Source organism: Microtus ochrogaster, linkage group LG2 (genome assembly GCF_000317375.1).
Source record: "Microtus ochrogaster isolate Prairie Vole_2 linkage group LG2, MicOch1.0, whole genome shotgun sequence".
NCBI lineage: Eukaryota > Metazoa > Chordata > Mammalia > Rodentia > Cricetidae > Microtus > Microtus ochrogaster.
The window spans coordinates 31,340,054-31,356,749 of NC_022028.1; the positions used below are offsets into that span (position 1 = coordinate 31,340,054).

At 38.9% G+C, this 16,696-nt stretch overlaps 1 protein-coding gene across 1 annotated transcript in view; it reads right to left on the reverse strand.

The window, feature by feature from the left end:
* Nyap2 (neuronal tyrosine-phosphorylated phosphoinositide-3-kinase adaptor 2) overlaps window positions 1–14,909 on the reverse strand; it is a 143,953-nt gene extending 129,044 nt beyond the window's left edge. The window contains exon 1 of the mRNA XM_026785552.1: window positions 14,610–14,909. Coding sequence (XP_026641353.1) covers window positions 14,610–14,853 — 244 coding nt within the window. The 5' untranslated portion in view covers window positions 14,854–14,909. The remainder of the gene's footprint in view (window positions 1–14,609) is intronic.
* Window positions 14,910–16,696: the final 1,787 nt, after the last annotated feature.

The window sequence follows — 16,696 nt, forward strand, 5'->3', positions numbered from 1 at the left end:
AGCAAAGGCACTAAGATCAACTAAATGACTAATTGGGAACTTCAAGGATGATGTCATTTGTAAAAAAATGGTGGCCTACAGAATGGGAAGAGGTTTTTTACCAATTACACATCCAATAGAAGGGCTAATCTCTGAATCACATAAAGAACTCAAGAAAATATGTATCAAATGACCCAATTAAAATGGGGTATAGATCTGATCATAGAATTGTCAAAAGAGGAAACTCAGATAGCTGGTTGAGGAATGCTAAAAGAGATGTTCAATATCCTTAGTTGTCAGGGAAATGTAAATCAAAACTACTTTGAGCTTTCATCTTATACCTGTCAGAATCACTAAAATAATTATTTAGTATGAATGACTTCTCATGTTGGCAAGCATGTGGAGTAAGGGTACCACTCAGCCATTGGTGGTGGAATTCCAAACTTGTACAGCCACTCTGCAAATTCACTGTGGTAGTACGTCAAGAAAAGCGAATCGATCTACAAGATCCAGCACTCTTGGGCATATATCCAGAGGATGTTTATTCTTACCACAAAGACATTTGCTCATTCGTGTTCATTGCTGCTCTATTCATAATAGCTAAAAATTGAAACAACCTAGATGTTCCTCAACAGATGAAAAGATAAAAGAAAATGTGGTATATTTATACAACATACTCACCCATTAACAAGAATGAAAGCCTAAAATTAACAGTAAATGGACAAAACTAGAAAAAAATCATTGCAAGTGAGATACCCTGGACTCAGAAATTAAAATATGGTGTGTATTTGTTTATATGCACATTTTTAGCTGCTAAGTCAATGGTAAAAAGCTAGAACCATAGAGGTTAGGCTTAGTGTAAAGGGCAAGGGAGGAAAGATAGATCTCCCCGGGAAAGGGTAATAGAATAGCTGGTTATGTATGGACAGCGATGAGATGGAATAGGAGAATCCAGTGGGGAATGGGAGGGAAGATGGGGATATAGGAGGAAATTTGGATAAATACACTCAAAATTAATGGCCCTTTCAGGGGCAGTATGAAATCAAATATGTTAGAAGCTCCCGAAAATATATACCTATATGAAGGCAATGTAAAAGAAATTGCCAAATAATGGGTGAGAGAGAGCCCCAGTTGGGCATATCCGGTCATAAAATGAAGCTTCCCACACCAGGAATGTTATTATAGGTTGTTCTCCACAAAACAATAGCCAAACTCTTTTGCTGAAGACAACACCTAACAGAACTCATTAAACATGAACAAGACAAACTAGTGCCCACACTGAGCCTTAACTCCTACATGCTAGAATGTTCAGCACACAAAAGTATTCTTCACATTACTAATGGAATATTATAAACAACAATCCAGCTACAAACTCTCTCATCTACATTGGTATCCTATCTTCCAGATATGCTAGAGCAAGGATGGCACAATGGTGTAGGAGTAAATATCCTATTCCATAAGATAGAACTTTTTCTATTAAAAAACAGCAATAAATTAAATACAAATGACATTCTGTTTTATTCAAAGATCTGTTTGTTGCTCAGCCATCATCAGAAAAGCTTCCTCCTGAAACAGATAAGAACAAACACAGACATTCTCAGCCAGACAAAACACAGAGAATGAGAAACCTTGGAATGTTCAGCACTAAATGGGATGCTTCCATCAAGTTCCCCTCCCCCACCTCAGGGGTCAGAGAACCTTCTGGAAGAGGAGGCAGAAAAGTGTAGGACATGGAGGGATGGGGACACAAAGGAACCACGGGTCTCTAAACACAACAGGATGGACACACACATGAATTCAAGAGACTGGGAAACTTGCAAAAGATCTTCATGTGTCTGTACCTGATGAGGTCCCAAAGCTGAAAGAAGTGGCCATGTGGTCCCATTCTTTGTCCAGAAGTTATGTCCTATTAATAACCACTTGAAATGAAAATTTAGTTTTCTCTAAGGAAGTAAGTATCACTATGGAAACAAAACTACTCTGAAAGGTAGGCTGCATGTTCAGTAGTAGGTGGCCAAGAGAAAAGAAACTCAATGGTAACTTTAGAGGCTTCTTGTTGCCTAAAAATCATGTCCTATAAGGAAGTAATGATTCATTTATTTTTCTTTTCTTTTTATCTTATTTTATTGATAAACTTTTATCTCTGTCTACCCTACAGTTTTTTAAGTACACATTATAGCTTCCATTTAGTGTTTTTATGGGATTTCTGAGTGTGCCATTGAGTGGATCTCTGAAACAATAACTGTTTCTTGTGTCTCCTTGAAGTTTTCCTTTTCTTTATTTGTTTTGTCCTATTTTGATGTGTTAATTTTAGTTTTATCTCATATTTTGCTTTATTTTATTATTACCCCTTACGAGCCTGTTTGTTTTCTAATGAGAATGAGAGAGGGAATGGATCCAGATGGGGCAGGGAAAGGAAAGAAGAGCTGGGAGGAACAGAAGGAGGAGAACCATAATCATCAGGATATATTATGTGAGAAAAAAATCAATTTTCAATAAAAGAAAAAATATTAAAATGAATAAAAAATACTGTAATGGAGCTAAAATAACTCATTAAAACTCTGAAATATAAGTTACAAAAATTAATATTAGCATCTAATTGGCATCTAAGGGAAAGAAATATCAATTCTGTGTTGCATGTTAATTGAGAAACACACTTTTCTTTTTCGAGATTGTAATGGTACAAGTTTAAAATTTTTTGATTTGTATTATTCAGTTAAATTAGCAGGTACAGGGTGAAATAACATATTATAGTCCGTCAATTGAATCATTTCTTGCTGCCCATCTTGAATTTGTGTTTAATCGAGATTCAAAACACCCAAGAAATACAAAGGTCTATATAAACTTAAGAATGAGCAAAACAGTCTCCTCTTTTAAATCATTCTGAATGGTTAGTACTTCATAAACAAAGCTGGGGCAAGAAACTGATGGAGGCACAGTGAACTAGCTGTCAGAAGATCAGGACTCCTGTGCCTTTCCTCACCATGGCTGTCCTCTGTGTACCTTAAGTGCTTGACCTTCTTTCTGTAGTAAAGACGCCTGAGAAAGGCTTTATTCTTCAGAACAGTTAATCTCCTAGAAGAGGTATTTGTGAAACTGAAAAGAATCAAGAAATAATACCATCGGAATTCTCTGTGAAGCCATACTGTGTGGCGGGCATGAAAGATGCAAAGAGAAAGAAACAGGAACTCAGGCTCTGTAGGCTGTTTACACTCAATAGACTATAAAAGGTAATCAAATATTTTAAATAAACTGAATATTAGATCCAATGGAAAAATACACAAAATAGAGTTTAATCACAGATAAAAACCCTATATAAATCATTACAGAGAAAGTAAGAGTTGGGTATAGACACTGTAGAAATAAAAATTTCCCATACAGAGTAATTTATTTAAAAAAAAAAAAACTCTAAGAAGGGGGAATTTCCCTCATAAGTAAGGTAGGAGTAGAATTGGCTTATCTAGAGAAGCCCATACTTTACATCTGCTGTGAGCATCATGATTATGTTTTGAAGGTACACTGGAATCAGATTATAAAGGTCCATGCTTTTAAATTCACCTCTGGGTGAAGTGTAAAGTGACATGATCTAATAACATCATGGGAATTGCATGTCAAGCGAGGAATGCCTGGAAAAAGCAGGACGGTTCACTTAAGAGGGTTAGACAGTGGGAAGACAGTCTGCCCTACAAATGTCCTTTTGAAAATGGTGGCAACCAGAGATTAGTAGAGATGTAAGTGAATGGGGATGATGAGACTCAGACAGAGGCCAGACAAATGTCAGGGTTGAGGCAAACAGAACAATCTAATAAAGCTTTATCACTTGAGCATCAAGATGAACAACATGGAAAAAATCTTGGGGTCAGTGTAGTCATGGGCAATAGGAATCCTTGATGGTACCTCTGAAGAAATGCATATGGATATTTAGTCAAGCATCTGGAGGGCAAGTGTAATCCACGGTTTATGCATTCAACACAATTAGAAAGAGGAATGGGGGGGCAAAGAGGACAAAAGAGCCTCAGTGTAACACAAACACACACACACACACACTCTCTCTCTATCACACACACACGCACACACACGCACACACACACACAATGATAATTAATGAAAAAAGAAACCATGAATTTGAAAGAGAGTAGGAAAGGTATATGGTACAGTTTGGAGTAAGGAATGAGAAAGGAAAAATGATTTAACTATTTAACCTCAAGAAGAGATAATATTTTTAAAATGGTCTGAGACAACAGTAATAGGAAGAAGCCAGTATAAGACCATGAATGAAGTACCATGGAGAAATGTGTTTGGGTGAATGGTGAATTACAATCTTAAATGCTAAAGGGAAATAGCAAAGGGTACAGATGGAGGATCACCACTGAGAAAGCACAATGAAGGCAATATTGTGGAGCAGGAATTTGGATGTAGTGATGTAACAGGTAAGAGCTTGGAGTAAGCATACACAGAAAGTCTTTTTTTAAAATTTATTTAAAAGGTAATCAAATATTTTAAATAAACTGAAGGAGGATTTCTGCCTCCTCCCCGCTACCGCCTCCCATTTCCCTCCCCCTCCCCCAATCAAGTCTTTCTCCCTCATCAGCTTGAAGAGCAGTCAGGGTTCCCTGACCTGTGGGAAGTCCAAGGACTGCCCCACCTCCATCCAGGTTTAGTAAGTTGAGCATCCAAACTGCCTAGGCTCCCCCAAAGCCAGTATGTGCAGTAGGATAAAAAACCCTCTTTTCACAGTCATCTGAGCAAGGAAGAAGGAAGAGATATGGCATCACAGTTAGCAGAGACCTCCTGGTTAATAAGTCAGCCCAGTCCCAATGAGTTGGAGGAGAAATGCATTCCCAACCATTAGAAAGATTCCATCTCATTACTGTAGACTATAGACACAAGATTGAGGGCACTAGCAGACTCAAAAGCCAGCTTCTAACAATGGTGGTTTGATGTGGGAGAGTCTTCTCTTTTGTGTTGATTTCATTGGTTAATAAAGAAACTACCTTGGCCATTTAATAGGACAGAAAATTAGGTAGGCGGAGTAGACAGAAAGAATGCTGGGAGAAAGAAGCCAAGTCAGTCAGTCGCCATGATTCTCCCACCCGACACAGACACAGATTAAGATCTTCCCTGGTAAGCCACACCTCATGGGGCTACACAGATTATTAAAATGGGTTAAAGCAAGATGTGACAGTTAGCCAATAAGAGGCTAAAACTAATGGGCCAAACAGTGTTTAAAAGAATACAGTTTCCGTGTAATTATTTCGGGGCATAAGCTAGCCAGGCGGCTGGGAGCCAGGCGGGACACAGCCCGCCACTCCACACTACTACAGAGTGGATGCTCCTATTACAAAAGTGGTTTCAGTTCCTCTTAAGACTCAGGCACCACATGGAAATCTGAAGGAATAGAGGAAAAGTGATGGTTTTGCAGAGATGATGGGGTAAGAAGTGGATCTCAGTGGAAGGCAGGAAGTAATTACCATCATCCCTCCACTTTTCTTATGAAAATGATATTAATTAACAACTCATTTGCTTTCATGTAAATGCAAAGAAGATGTAAAGTGTTATCCAAGTCTAATGACAGAAAAATACAGAGACCATGAGGAGAGTTAGAGCCCTCTCCATTCACTTCATGCTGCATGGGTCTGATTTTCATTTAGCCCTGATTGAGAACTGATATTTGGAGAGAGATAATAGTGGGTTATGGGGATAAACATGATCATAGCACATTCTACACATGTAAGTAATTGTCAAGAATTAAGAAAAATGGTGCAACCATTGCAATTGAAAAGTCATATAACAAGATCACAAACTTTCATAATTATCAAGATGCTATTGGCAGTCACACATAGATCAGACGTCACAGAGCATTGCTTACAAGACACAGTTGCAAAATTCAGTAGTATGGAGTAACCCATGGACCAAAGCAGTAGGGAGGACAGTTCCTGCATTTAAAGTTGAAGCTGGGCCAGCCTTACCTGGTCTGTAGCCATCTGGTGTGTTTAGTTTTTAGTGGGAAATGACTATTTGGTCAGGTAATATACTTGCTCAAGAGATTTGACAGATTAGTGATGTCAGCAGTGGGAGTTCCAGTTGTTTTGCCACATGGATGTTGTGTATTATATGGATAAAAGGAAGGAATTTTCTCAGCAACCCTTTAACTTCTATGGCCATTCTGTAGACTCGTGGTTTATTTATTGTCTTCAAATATACTTTCCAAATATTGACTTTTAGTATCCAATAATTGGACATTTTGTGTGAAAGTAATACACATCTATGATCCCCTGTAATACACATCTAATATACCCTGCAAAACACATCTACTGTCCCCTGCATCACTGAGCTCTCAGGGTTCTTTGATGCCTCTTAAGATTCCCACCCTCAGGGGCATACACCTTGTATGATTTCCTCTCTAAGAAGAAGCTGGACTGTGACTGTGATGGTACTTTATGCCTATGATTAAGCTACAGGATATGCAAATCAACAAATTGATTTTTCACTTGTAGCAAAGGTTTTCAACAAGTGGACTGATTTAACCAGCCTTGAATAAATCTAGATGCGGCTCTACTATTCAGGTGAAATCTTCCAAAGAGCCAGGTCTTGGGGATGAAATTAAGGTGCGATGACCTAAATATAGATCCTCAGAGTCTACATAAAACCCAGTGCGTGGCATGTGTTTGTAATCTGCCTACTCCTTTGTGAGGCTGTAAGACAGACATGGAAATCTTAGAAGGTCAGATAACCTGGGAAACAGGAGAGATTCTTCCTCAAATAAGGAGAAAACCAGAAACACACACACATAGCACATTATACATACACACACCACAATACATAAACTTTAAAACAAAAAAGATCAGGTATCTCTGAAAAAAAAAGAATCAGCTGGTTTGGATTTGTCTGTTCTCTTGAACATGCAAGTGAGTGCATGTTTTAAAATTGCATCAATATAATTTGTAACATAAACTTTAGCAGGAATCTTAAGCCTAAGATGAAACCCCTAATCGTGTTGGTATACCTAATGACAGCACTGAGGGACCCTGAGCAGATTTGTCTAATGTATAATGCGAAGTAATAACACTGTGCTTTATTAAGCCATGATATTTGGGTGATTTCTTCCCAGCAATAGAAAATCCTTAAAAATCCATCCCCTCATCACAATAAACCCTCATCATTTGAGCTTGTTGACACATGGAAGAAGAAGCTATTTGTGTCAAGAGCACAGATCACGAACTCTTCTATGAGTCTGGGCACTGGGAAATGTTGTCAGTGGCATACTCAGTAGAAGATAGTGGAGTAGACCATTAATAAGGCAGCTAGTGTTTTGTGTTAGAGCCCCAGGCATCCAAGAACAGAGAGAAACACACAATGCACAAGGACTTGACTTACGAACAATTTCATTCATGAGCCTTGGGGTTCATTTAGAGAGCAATCACACACAGTAGTTGTACAGTCCCATCTCCATCTGAACAGTGCCTGACTGACAGATGGCTTTTACTCCAGGAAACCAAGAAGAATGTAATTTTGGCAACCTGGAAAGAGAAAACCAGGAAGGGAGACCTTTCACAAAGAACCCTCTTATGCTAACAGAATGGAGAGTTCTCTACAGGTTTCTTTCTGTTTTATTACTAAAGGCTAAGTGGGACTTAGTGCACTTCTTAAAAGCATGCTGCGAAGAACAGGGGCTTTTCATTATGAGCAAAAAGACAGTAAGAAGGTCAGTGTCACTCATCCCAAGAACTTTATCAAGTCACAGCTGTATCCTTTACAGGAGCAAACATCCTTGGGAATTCTATAGGCTTTTACACACATTTTTAGTTTTGGCTAACCCACTCCCTAATGAAGGATATATAGGTAGGTAGGTAGGTAGGTAGGTAGGTAGGTAGGTAGGTAGGTAGATAAATGGATGGGAAGATATTAAGTTGGGAGGAAAAACAAAACACCTATAAATCCAGACTTAATCTTCCATATTTTCTGAGTCTATCTCATTTCCTATGAAATCTTCATTGGGAAATGATGTGGGATTCCCCTCTGTATGCTGGGAATATGTTTTATTACTATTGTTTAATAAAGAAGCTCCTTTGAGCTGGGTGATGGTGGCGCATGCCTTTAATCCCAGCACTCGGGAGGCAGAGGCAGGTGGATCTTTGTGAGTTTGAGACCAGCCTGGTCTACAGAGCTAGTTCCAGGACAGGCTCCAAAGCCACAGAGAAACCCTGTCTCGAAAAAAAAAAAAAAAAAAGAAGCTCCTTTGGCCTATGGCGGGACAGAATACAACAAGGTGGGAAATTTAAGCAAGAAAAAAGGTGGAATCAAAAGAGACACCATACAGCTGCCCAAAGAGCAAGATGTGAGGTAACAAACCATGAGTCTCGTGGTAAAATATAAAATAATAGAAATGGGTTAATTTATGATATAAGAGCTAGCTAGTAATATACCTTAGTCTTTTGCCAAACAGTGTTGTAATTAATACAGTTTCTGTGTGATTGTTTGGGTCTAGTCGACCGGAAAACTAAAGCACTGTCTCCATTTACAGGGAAAGCCCAAGAAGACTTTATATGAACAAGCTTATTCTGAGGAAAGAGGGGACGCAAGGATATGGAGCATATAAGAGGTGCTATACATGAGCCCGGCACTCCTTGAATGAATCCACCTCATGCTTTCTGCCAACAGGTTTTGCAGGATACCTGCTTTTCTGTGGCTAATTAACAAGTCACAGATTTGTCTGTTCTTTTTTTTTAAATCAATATTATTTCTTAACTCACCCTGTTACAAATCAGAACCCTGGGGACATTTAGAAACCAAAAGGCTAGCCTGCCTGCTCAGAAACAGGGATCTTGAAATTGCCAGCAGCTAAAGAAAAACAAACAGATGGATTAAAATGTGAGATACTTTCTTTCTTAGATAAACAATTAACTGCATAGAAAAATAAATAACTTCTATGGCTGTCAAGACAGCTTTTCTAGTATCCAGAATCCTTCCTTAAATCATTGCTTGCTCTGTGATCTGAATCAAGTCAAAGAGACTAAGATGAAGAATTATACACAAGGTTGATTACAAGTAACAGGATTACTTTTGTTAGTGAAGTCCCAAATACAACATAGTAGATATACTCAAAGTCTTTACTGAATACGTGACGGTGTTAAAAAAAAATTACATTATGACAGAGTCTACTTTTCCTTCTCTAACAGCCTAAATGAAGAGTCTTGTTTTGGTTTTTGCGACACTGATGTACACAGAAGTTCTTATTCATTGATTCTGAATCAGTGATAACTTCCAGATCATTAGAGATAACTTGCAAACATTGCAGAAAGTATTCCCATTGCCATGTGTGGGTCAAGAAAGAAATAATAATTCCACACTGGGTATAGCAGCCCATGCCTTTAATTCCAGATGTAGCTGTGGTTACAAAGGGAGCTCTAGGCCTGCTCAGGTTATATTAGACATTGACAAAAATTAAATAAATTAAATTAAATTCCACCAATCATTTCTGAAAGAGGGCATCAGAAACTAGTATTATTATTATTATTATTATTATTATCATTATTATTATTTTTGGTTTTTCGAGACAGGGTTTCTCTGTGGCTTTGGAGCCTGTCCTGGAACTAGCTCTTGTAGACCAGGCTGGTCTCGAACTCACAGAGATCCACCTGCCTCTGCCTCCCGAGTGCTGGGATTAAAGGCGTGTGCCACCATCGCCCGGCCAGAAACTAGTATTATTATAATAATTCAAAAAAAATAGTTTCTCATTGTTTTGTAAAGAAATAGTCCTGGGGGATGTGTATTAATACCTGAGTATTACAAATAGATATACTATTTATTTATATATGTATATGTGTGTGTATTATTTTACTTATTATTATTTTAACATTCAAATTATTTTAGGCCTGGGATTGGAGAGATGAATCACTAGTTAGGAGTACTGGTTGCTCTTGCAAAAGCTCCAGGTTTCTTCCCAGCATCCACATGGCAACTCATGAGTGTCTATAGCTCCAGGTCCGAGTAATCCAGTGCTGTCTTCTGACCTCTATGGCACTGGGCATGCACATGCTATACACACATACAGGCAGGCAAAAACTTACACTCATAAAATGAAAATTGAATGAATAAAAAGATAGTCACCTTTACTGTGCAGGTTTTTAATATGCATATATTGTATGATAGCTAAATTGAAATGACTAATTTGGATGACTTAAAATAGCTTTTCATGGTGAAAACATTAACTCTGGGCTGGAGATATAGCTCAGTGTTTAAGAGCATGTGCTGCTCTTGCTGAGAAGCCAGGTTTAGTTTCTTGCACCCACAAATTCACTCACAACCATCCTCATCTCCAGGGAATGCATCCTGTCTTTCCCTTCCATAGTTGTTTGGGATATCTGTGATGGAAAAATTATTAATGACATTTAATATTGTATTAAGCTTATATTCTTTTAGCAATTTATTTTCATCATATACACCACTAACATTGACATATCAAGTTTTCATAAAGCTATGAGGGAAGAAAGTTACCATTTATATTTTGGTACCATAGATGTTATCTCAAAGTTTATAAAAAAAAATCTTGTTTGGCACTTGCCTCTTGATTCTGTGAGCAATCTCTTGACTGTTTCCAGGCAGTGTTTCTCTTACTGTATTTAAAGAGGAGTTCGTTCCCTAAAGACAGGATAATGACAGAGGGGGAAACTGAATCGCCGCTTCTTTGGTTGAATGACTCATAAGAAGCAGCTCATATGACCTGTTGTTCTTCCTAGAGAACTCTTTTTCTTTTATTCCGTGACAAAAACAAACTCCCCAGAGACAAAAACAAGCAAACAAGCAAAAAAACAAACAAAAACCCCAACCATCTAAATATTTGTAGTTGGATAATTGCCAGTTTATGGTAGCCAGTGGAAAAATTCTAGAGACATTACGATGGTAGAAGAGCCTTCTCAAATGGCTAATGTATATTTGAATGTGAAAGAACAACATTTAAACACCAAAGCTTACTCTTTGCATTCTGTGATTTGTGTGTGTTCAAATTTCTTTCCTTTTCTTAATTCTGAAGAGCTATTTTTGCTCTAGTCCACTTCCTTTTACTTTTATTCACAGGGAAGTCATAATCCTCTCTTTAAATAGCAGCTGGTTACCATGGAAATCATTCTAAGGCCCCTGAATCAATATTGTGATTTTGCTGGCATTTCAGGTAAGAAGAAAAGACAGGCTAAGATGTATAAAAGTCACATTTTCTTCTGTTAGAATGTTGACAACACGGAGTTGGTAAAGAAAACATGGGCTCTACAATAAGCCCCAATGAGATTCCGATAATAAAGAACTGAGGATTCATAAAATATCAGCTTACGTATATAAATAATGTGGAGTATGGATATATGTGCACATGCTCTTGGACTCAAGAGTTTTCCTTCCATCTCTCAACTTGGCCCTGATTCAACCCTGCCCTTATTATTCTAGTAACTTATAGAAGACCATTGGGTGCATATGGCTTTGCAATTGTTCCTTTCTTATGAGCTCCAAAGAGAAAGGTAAATTTGCATAACAAATGCTGTTTTGCCATTTATTGGATTTAAAGCATCATCACCCACACAGCTGAGGGTTTTCTAGTCCATCCTGAGAGATCCTTTCTGAAGAGAAATATTGAATTTGGGCTTAGTGGTCTGTAAGTCACAGACCCCCTCAAGTAACTTTTATGTCTAACTTTCTAACTTAAGTCCTTACCAGAGACACTGAGTCACTTTCTCATGTCTGCATTAAGAAACAAAAACAGTCACTAATGGGCTATTCTCTGCTTGATAACTATCCCCGAGGAACCCTTGATGCTTAATCAGTGAAGCTACCTGAGAGAGAATGTTGGTTTTCAGGATCTGGTCACTCAGTGCGTTACAAGTGGATGTAGATGTGTTCCATTTCAAGGTGATTGACAGTCATACAGGTATTGCTTCTAAGAGCAGGTGCTCACGACTGTGCTCCTAGTTTTATTCTATGTATGCCACCTTCCCCTTCTCTTAGCAGGGCTTCTCCAATGTATGTGTACTGCGGTCCTTTTGTAGTTGGATGTGTGGCACACATGAATGTGTGGCACAGCACTTTCCATCTCTGCAGCCTAAGTTATCTTGGAATTTTCTATTTTCAAGGCTTGGTTTGAACTTGTGATCTCCCCATCTAAGTCTCCAGAATGCTATGAGTGCACATGCCCCATCATGTACACCTTTAGTTAATTTTTGAATAACTCTGGACTATGTTTAGGCCTCGTCACTCAGAGATTCCTGTCTTGACTCTTTAATTTTCTTTGGCAAGCAACCTAGTATAATCGATTATGTAGTTCTGAAAGTAGAAACACAGGATAGTTGACTGTACACATAGGATCACACAGAATAAAGAGAAATGAAAGACACTATGTTTAAATATTTGATGAAACTTAGGAACAATGTTTAAAATTTGTAAAAGTCCCATCCCCCAGCTCGTATTAATAAAGAAACTAAACACCTGTCGCTTCTAAAAGCATAAATGTGCTGTGCACAGGTGCAGGACACACTTCTTGCTCAGAATCATGAGAAAAGGGATACAAACTCTAGGGGTGAACAAACAGAATATTATATTAAAGAGGGAAACTGTCTTTTTAAAATTTAAGGATTCGTTCTTTTTGCAGGCATTGATCTACACGATTTAACAATTCACTGAGATTAGGTTTGGGCAGCGAGAAGGAGAAAGCTGTGAACAGAGTGGAGGAAAAGATGACATGCTACCCACAGGTATCTTATCTCTCAGACCGCATGTGAGCTCCTGGGCCAAGAGACATGCCAGAACCTTTGGGAAGAACTAGAACTCTCATGTGGCAAAGAATTATCAGATGAGAAAAAGATGCCACGGTTTCCTATCATTACAAACAGACCTAAAATGTGGTACTCTGCCGTTCAGGGAAGCTACAAACTCAGGCATGGGCAGGGTAGAAGGAAGACCACAGGGCTAGGCAGATGTCTGCTGTTGACTCACCACTGGCTGCATTGGAGACCTTGAAGCATGCTTCACAGCTGACACACAAACTCTCAAATGGTTTGAAACAAGGGGTGCAATGCTGTGTTCCCCAAAATTAATGTGTTAAAAACGTAAGCTCAGTATGATGGTTTTGGGGAGGTAACATAGTGACTTGGGAAGGTAACAAGGCTCCAAGGTCAGAGCTTTCATAGACAAGATTATTTAATATTCTTAGACTCAGTGCCATGTCATACAAGGCAAGAATATCCAAGGACACGATTCCAAAGCCTTGAGGGGAGCTCTATTTCAAGATCACATTGGATCGTTCACCTGATCTTGCACGAACAAGAAACTCAGGACCGCGAGGGGTGCACCCACACACTGAGACAATGGGGATGTTCTATCGGGAACTCACCAAGGCCAGCTGGCCTGGGTCTGAAAAAGCCTGGGATAAAACCGGACTTGCTGAACATAGCGGACAATGAGGACTACTGAGAACTCAAGAACAATGGCAATGGGTTTTTGATCCTACTGGATGTACTGGCTTTGTGGGAGCCTAGGCAGTTTGGATGCTCACCTTACTAGACCTGGATGGAGGTGGGTGGTCCTTGGACTTCCCATAGGTCAGGGAACCCTGATTGCTCTTTGGGTTGACGAGGGAGGGGGTCTTTATTGGTGGAGGGGGAGGGAAATGGGAGGCGGTGGCGGGGAGGAGGCAGAAATCTTTAATAAATAATTAATAATAAAAAACTATATATTAAAAACAAATAAACATAAAAAACAGTGAAACCAATAAAAGTAAGAAATTAGAATAATAATAATAAAAAAAAGATCACATTGGCTCCTGAGCTTTTAGGCAGAGCGGTAGAAATGAATTGCCACTCTTCCTAAACCAGCCAGCCAAAGGCAGTTTGACAGCTGTGTCAAACCTCACCTTGTACGCCACTTCAACCAAGAAGCTTTGGGGAAATGCTCAAGTAAGCCACTGGCTTCCTTATTCAAGAAGAACTAAATGATTTGTGAGATATTAGGCCAAATTTGTATTCATATATTCACAGTAGCTATGTTTGATTTGTGTATCTCATAGCTGAGGGAAAAATTACTATAAAGGAAGAAATAAGATTTACAAAGCAGAGAATGAACTACTTAGCTGCTACTTATACACAAGGAAGGAAATGATGTAAAAATTGGTTATTTCTAAAAGATATCATCATAAATTTTACCTCATATATTTCCCACATTAAAATCTCCACCATAAAATATTCCAATAATCACCCAGCATGTCTTTTAACTATGTAAATAGCAAACTAATACAAGTAAGAAAATATAAAAAGTAGATATACTTCTAGGCAAAACTAATTTTTGAATGATTGAAAGCCTTAAAGGGGCCATAGTGATGACACATTACCTTGTCCATTTTTGTTTTGTTTTTAACTGAGGACTGAATTTGGTGCCCTACCCATGCAACTGCAAGCCCTCCGCTACTGAACTGCATTACCTGAACTATCTGGGTTTTCTCATTGAGCATGTTAAGTACGATCAGGTGTCATTTGACACTACACCATAATGCCTCCAACCCTTAATGTTTCTTCCCTGGGACTCAGGAGAAGAAAACAGGTTCCCAGAAGCTGAAGCCCTTGGAGATGACTGGGAAGTGGGCGTGGTGAGTTTACCTTCTGGCCTCTCCAGAGGTCTCCCACTTTTACTGGCTGCAGTGCTGTTGACTGTCTCAGATGAAGTGCTAAGCTTGGTGCTGGGGTCTCGCTTGGGCTTGGGAGGTGGCTGTCTCCGGGATCCACAGCTACTGTCGTCCTCGGTGCCTCCGACGGAGTGCAGGGACTGAGATCTCACAGTGAATCCGCTGGAGCAGGGATGTGGGAGTCTGTCCTGTGGAGCAGGCATCGTCATGAACCCCATGCGGAAATGCTTGCCCGCGTAGCTGGCGTCCTGGCCTCGCCCTACTTCTCCCCCTATGCTGTAAGAAAAGCCAGAGACCACTTGTGAGGGAAAAAACAGCCAGGAAATACTTGAAAGCACAGACACCACCAGCCTTTTTACCAGAATTTTCAGAGGTGAACATTCTCACTGGTGAAGAAGTACACCATTTTACAAGGGATTGAGGCTTAACCAGTCTTAAATGACATGAAAACAGTCTATACTTTTAAGTCAAAATCTGAAAGTAAAGCCAAAACAGTTTGATTAGAATCAGAAAGTTTAGCGTGCATCTACAGACACCTTCACTTCCAGATGGACTTACTATCCTGTGGGAGAAAATCCTACATAACAGATTTTATCTTCAATCACTCATTTTTTTTTAAGAACTTGAAGTTGAACCTTGTCTCATGGCATGAACAGTAGACAAAAAATTGGTGACTATATTCCCTAGACCAGTTCCTGTTGAGTGAATGGTCACCATTCTTTTCATCAAAACCATCCCTAAATTGTCTGCTTAATATGTTGAGAAAAATGGAATAAACATGAGCAGAAAAGGTTCTGTTAATAAGGACTGGAAAGAGAGAATAAAAATAAAAAACAAAGGCAAAGACCAGAGAGGATGGATAATGCTGCAGGAAGGAAGAGAGAACAGGGGAGAGAGGAACAAAGGAAGGCAGAGTGGAGGAAGGGAAAAGACTAGAAATGAAACCCGAAGATAGAGCAAGATGAGAGGAAGGGAGTGCAGGAGGAAGGAAGGAGAGGAGGAAGGAAGAAGGACAGAAACATCTAAGAAGGGAGACGGAAGACAGTTGGCTAGAGGGAGACAGGAGAACAAGCGCAGTAGAAGAAGGGACGAGGAAACAACTTCCAAACTGAGGACTGAACTGTCTGTCCTTTGTTTTCTAGAAACATCCCCCATCTCATGATGTTAAAAATGTGGTACCAACAAGCAGCAAGCCCCACCTCACAGAGAAGAAGCATTTAACAAAGTATAGAAAGACTTCATTCTGATGTGGCTCTACATCCTAAGTATTGAGGATGTAAAGACTTTTCAAATTTAATATGTTTTAGGTTTCGCTAGGGAAAATACAAAGATTTAGAAAAATGTAGTTTGAAGTTCAGTTAACTACAGAGGAAATACTTCTTAGGGTATTTAGACTGTACACAATGGTGACTCTTTATGAAGAAAACACCATGAGTATGTATGTGGACTTTTAGAGGAGAGAGTTTCCTGGAGCTTTATCTACCAAGCTCATCCACTAAAAGGAACAGCTAAAAGAAAATCATGTATGTAGTATTTGTATTTCACTGAAACATGTGAACTTATGAAGAGAACCTCAGCCTGTTGAATCTGCCATTCTAGTATACAGAATTATTTAGAAATAGTAAACTTTGATTTTATCTTGATTTTTGATGCAACTTAAAGTAAGATTTGAATTCTATTATTGTGTCTTTCATACCATTATAATATTCATCATAAATTTAAGATTTCAGGCCGGAGACTGTATCTCTACAGTAGAGCAGTTCTTTTACATGGAACTTCAACTTCAAACCCCAATAAATAATGTAAACAAATGAATAAATCAATTTTTGAAAAACAAATTCCAATAGGAACAATATTGAGAACTTAAATGTTTTCCATCTTCAACTAGGGCAGTGGTCCTTACCCTTCTTCATGCTGTGATCCTTTAATACAGTTCCTCATATGGTGACCCCCCAACCATAAAATTATTCTCATTGCTACTTCATAACTGTAATTTTGCTACTGTTATTAATCATGATATAAATATCTGAACTGCTGAACTCCTGACTTTTGAGACATACA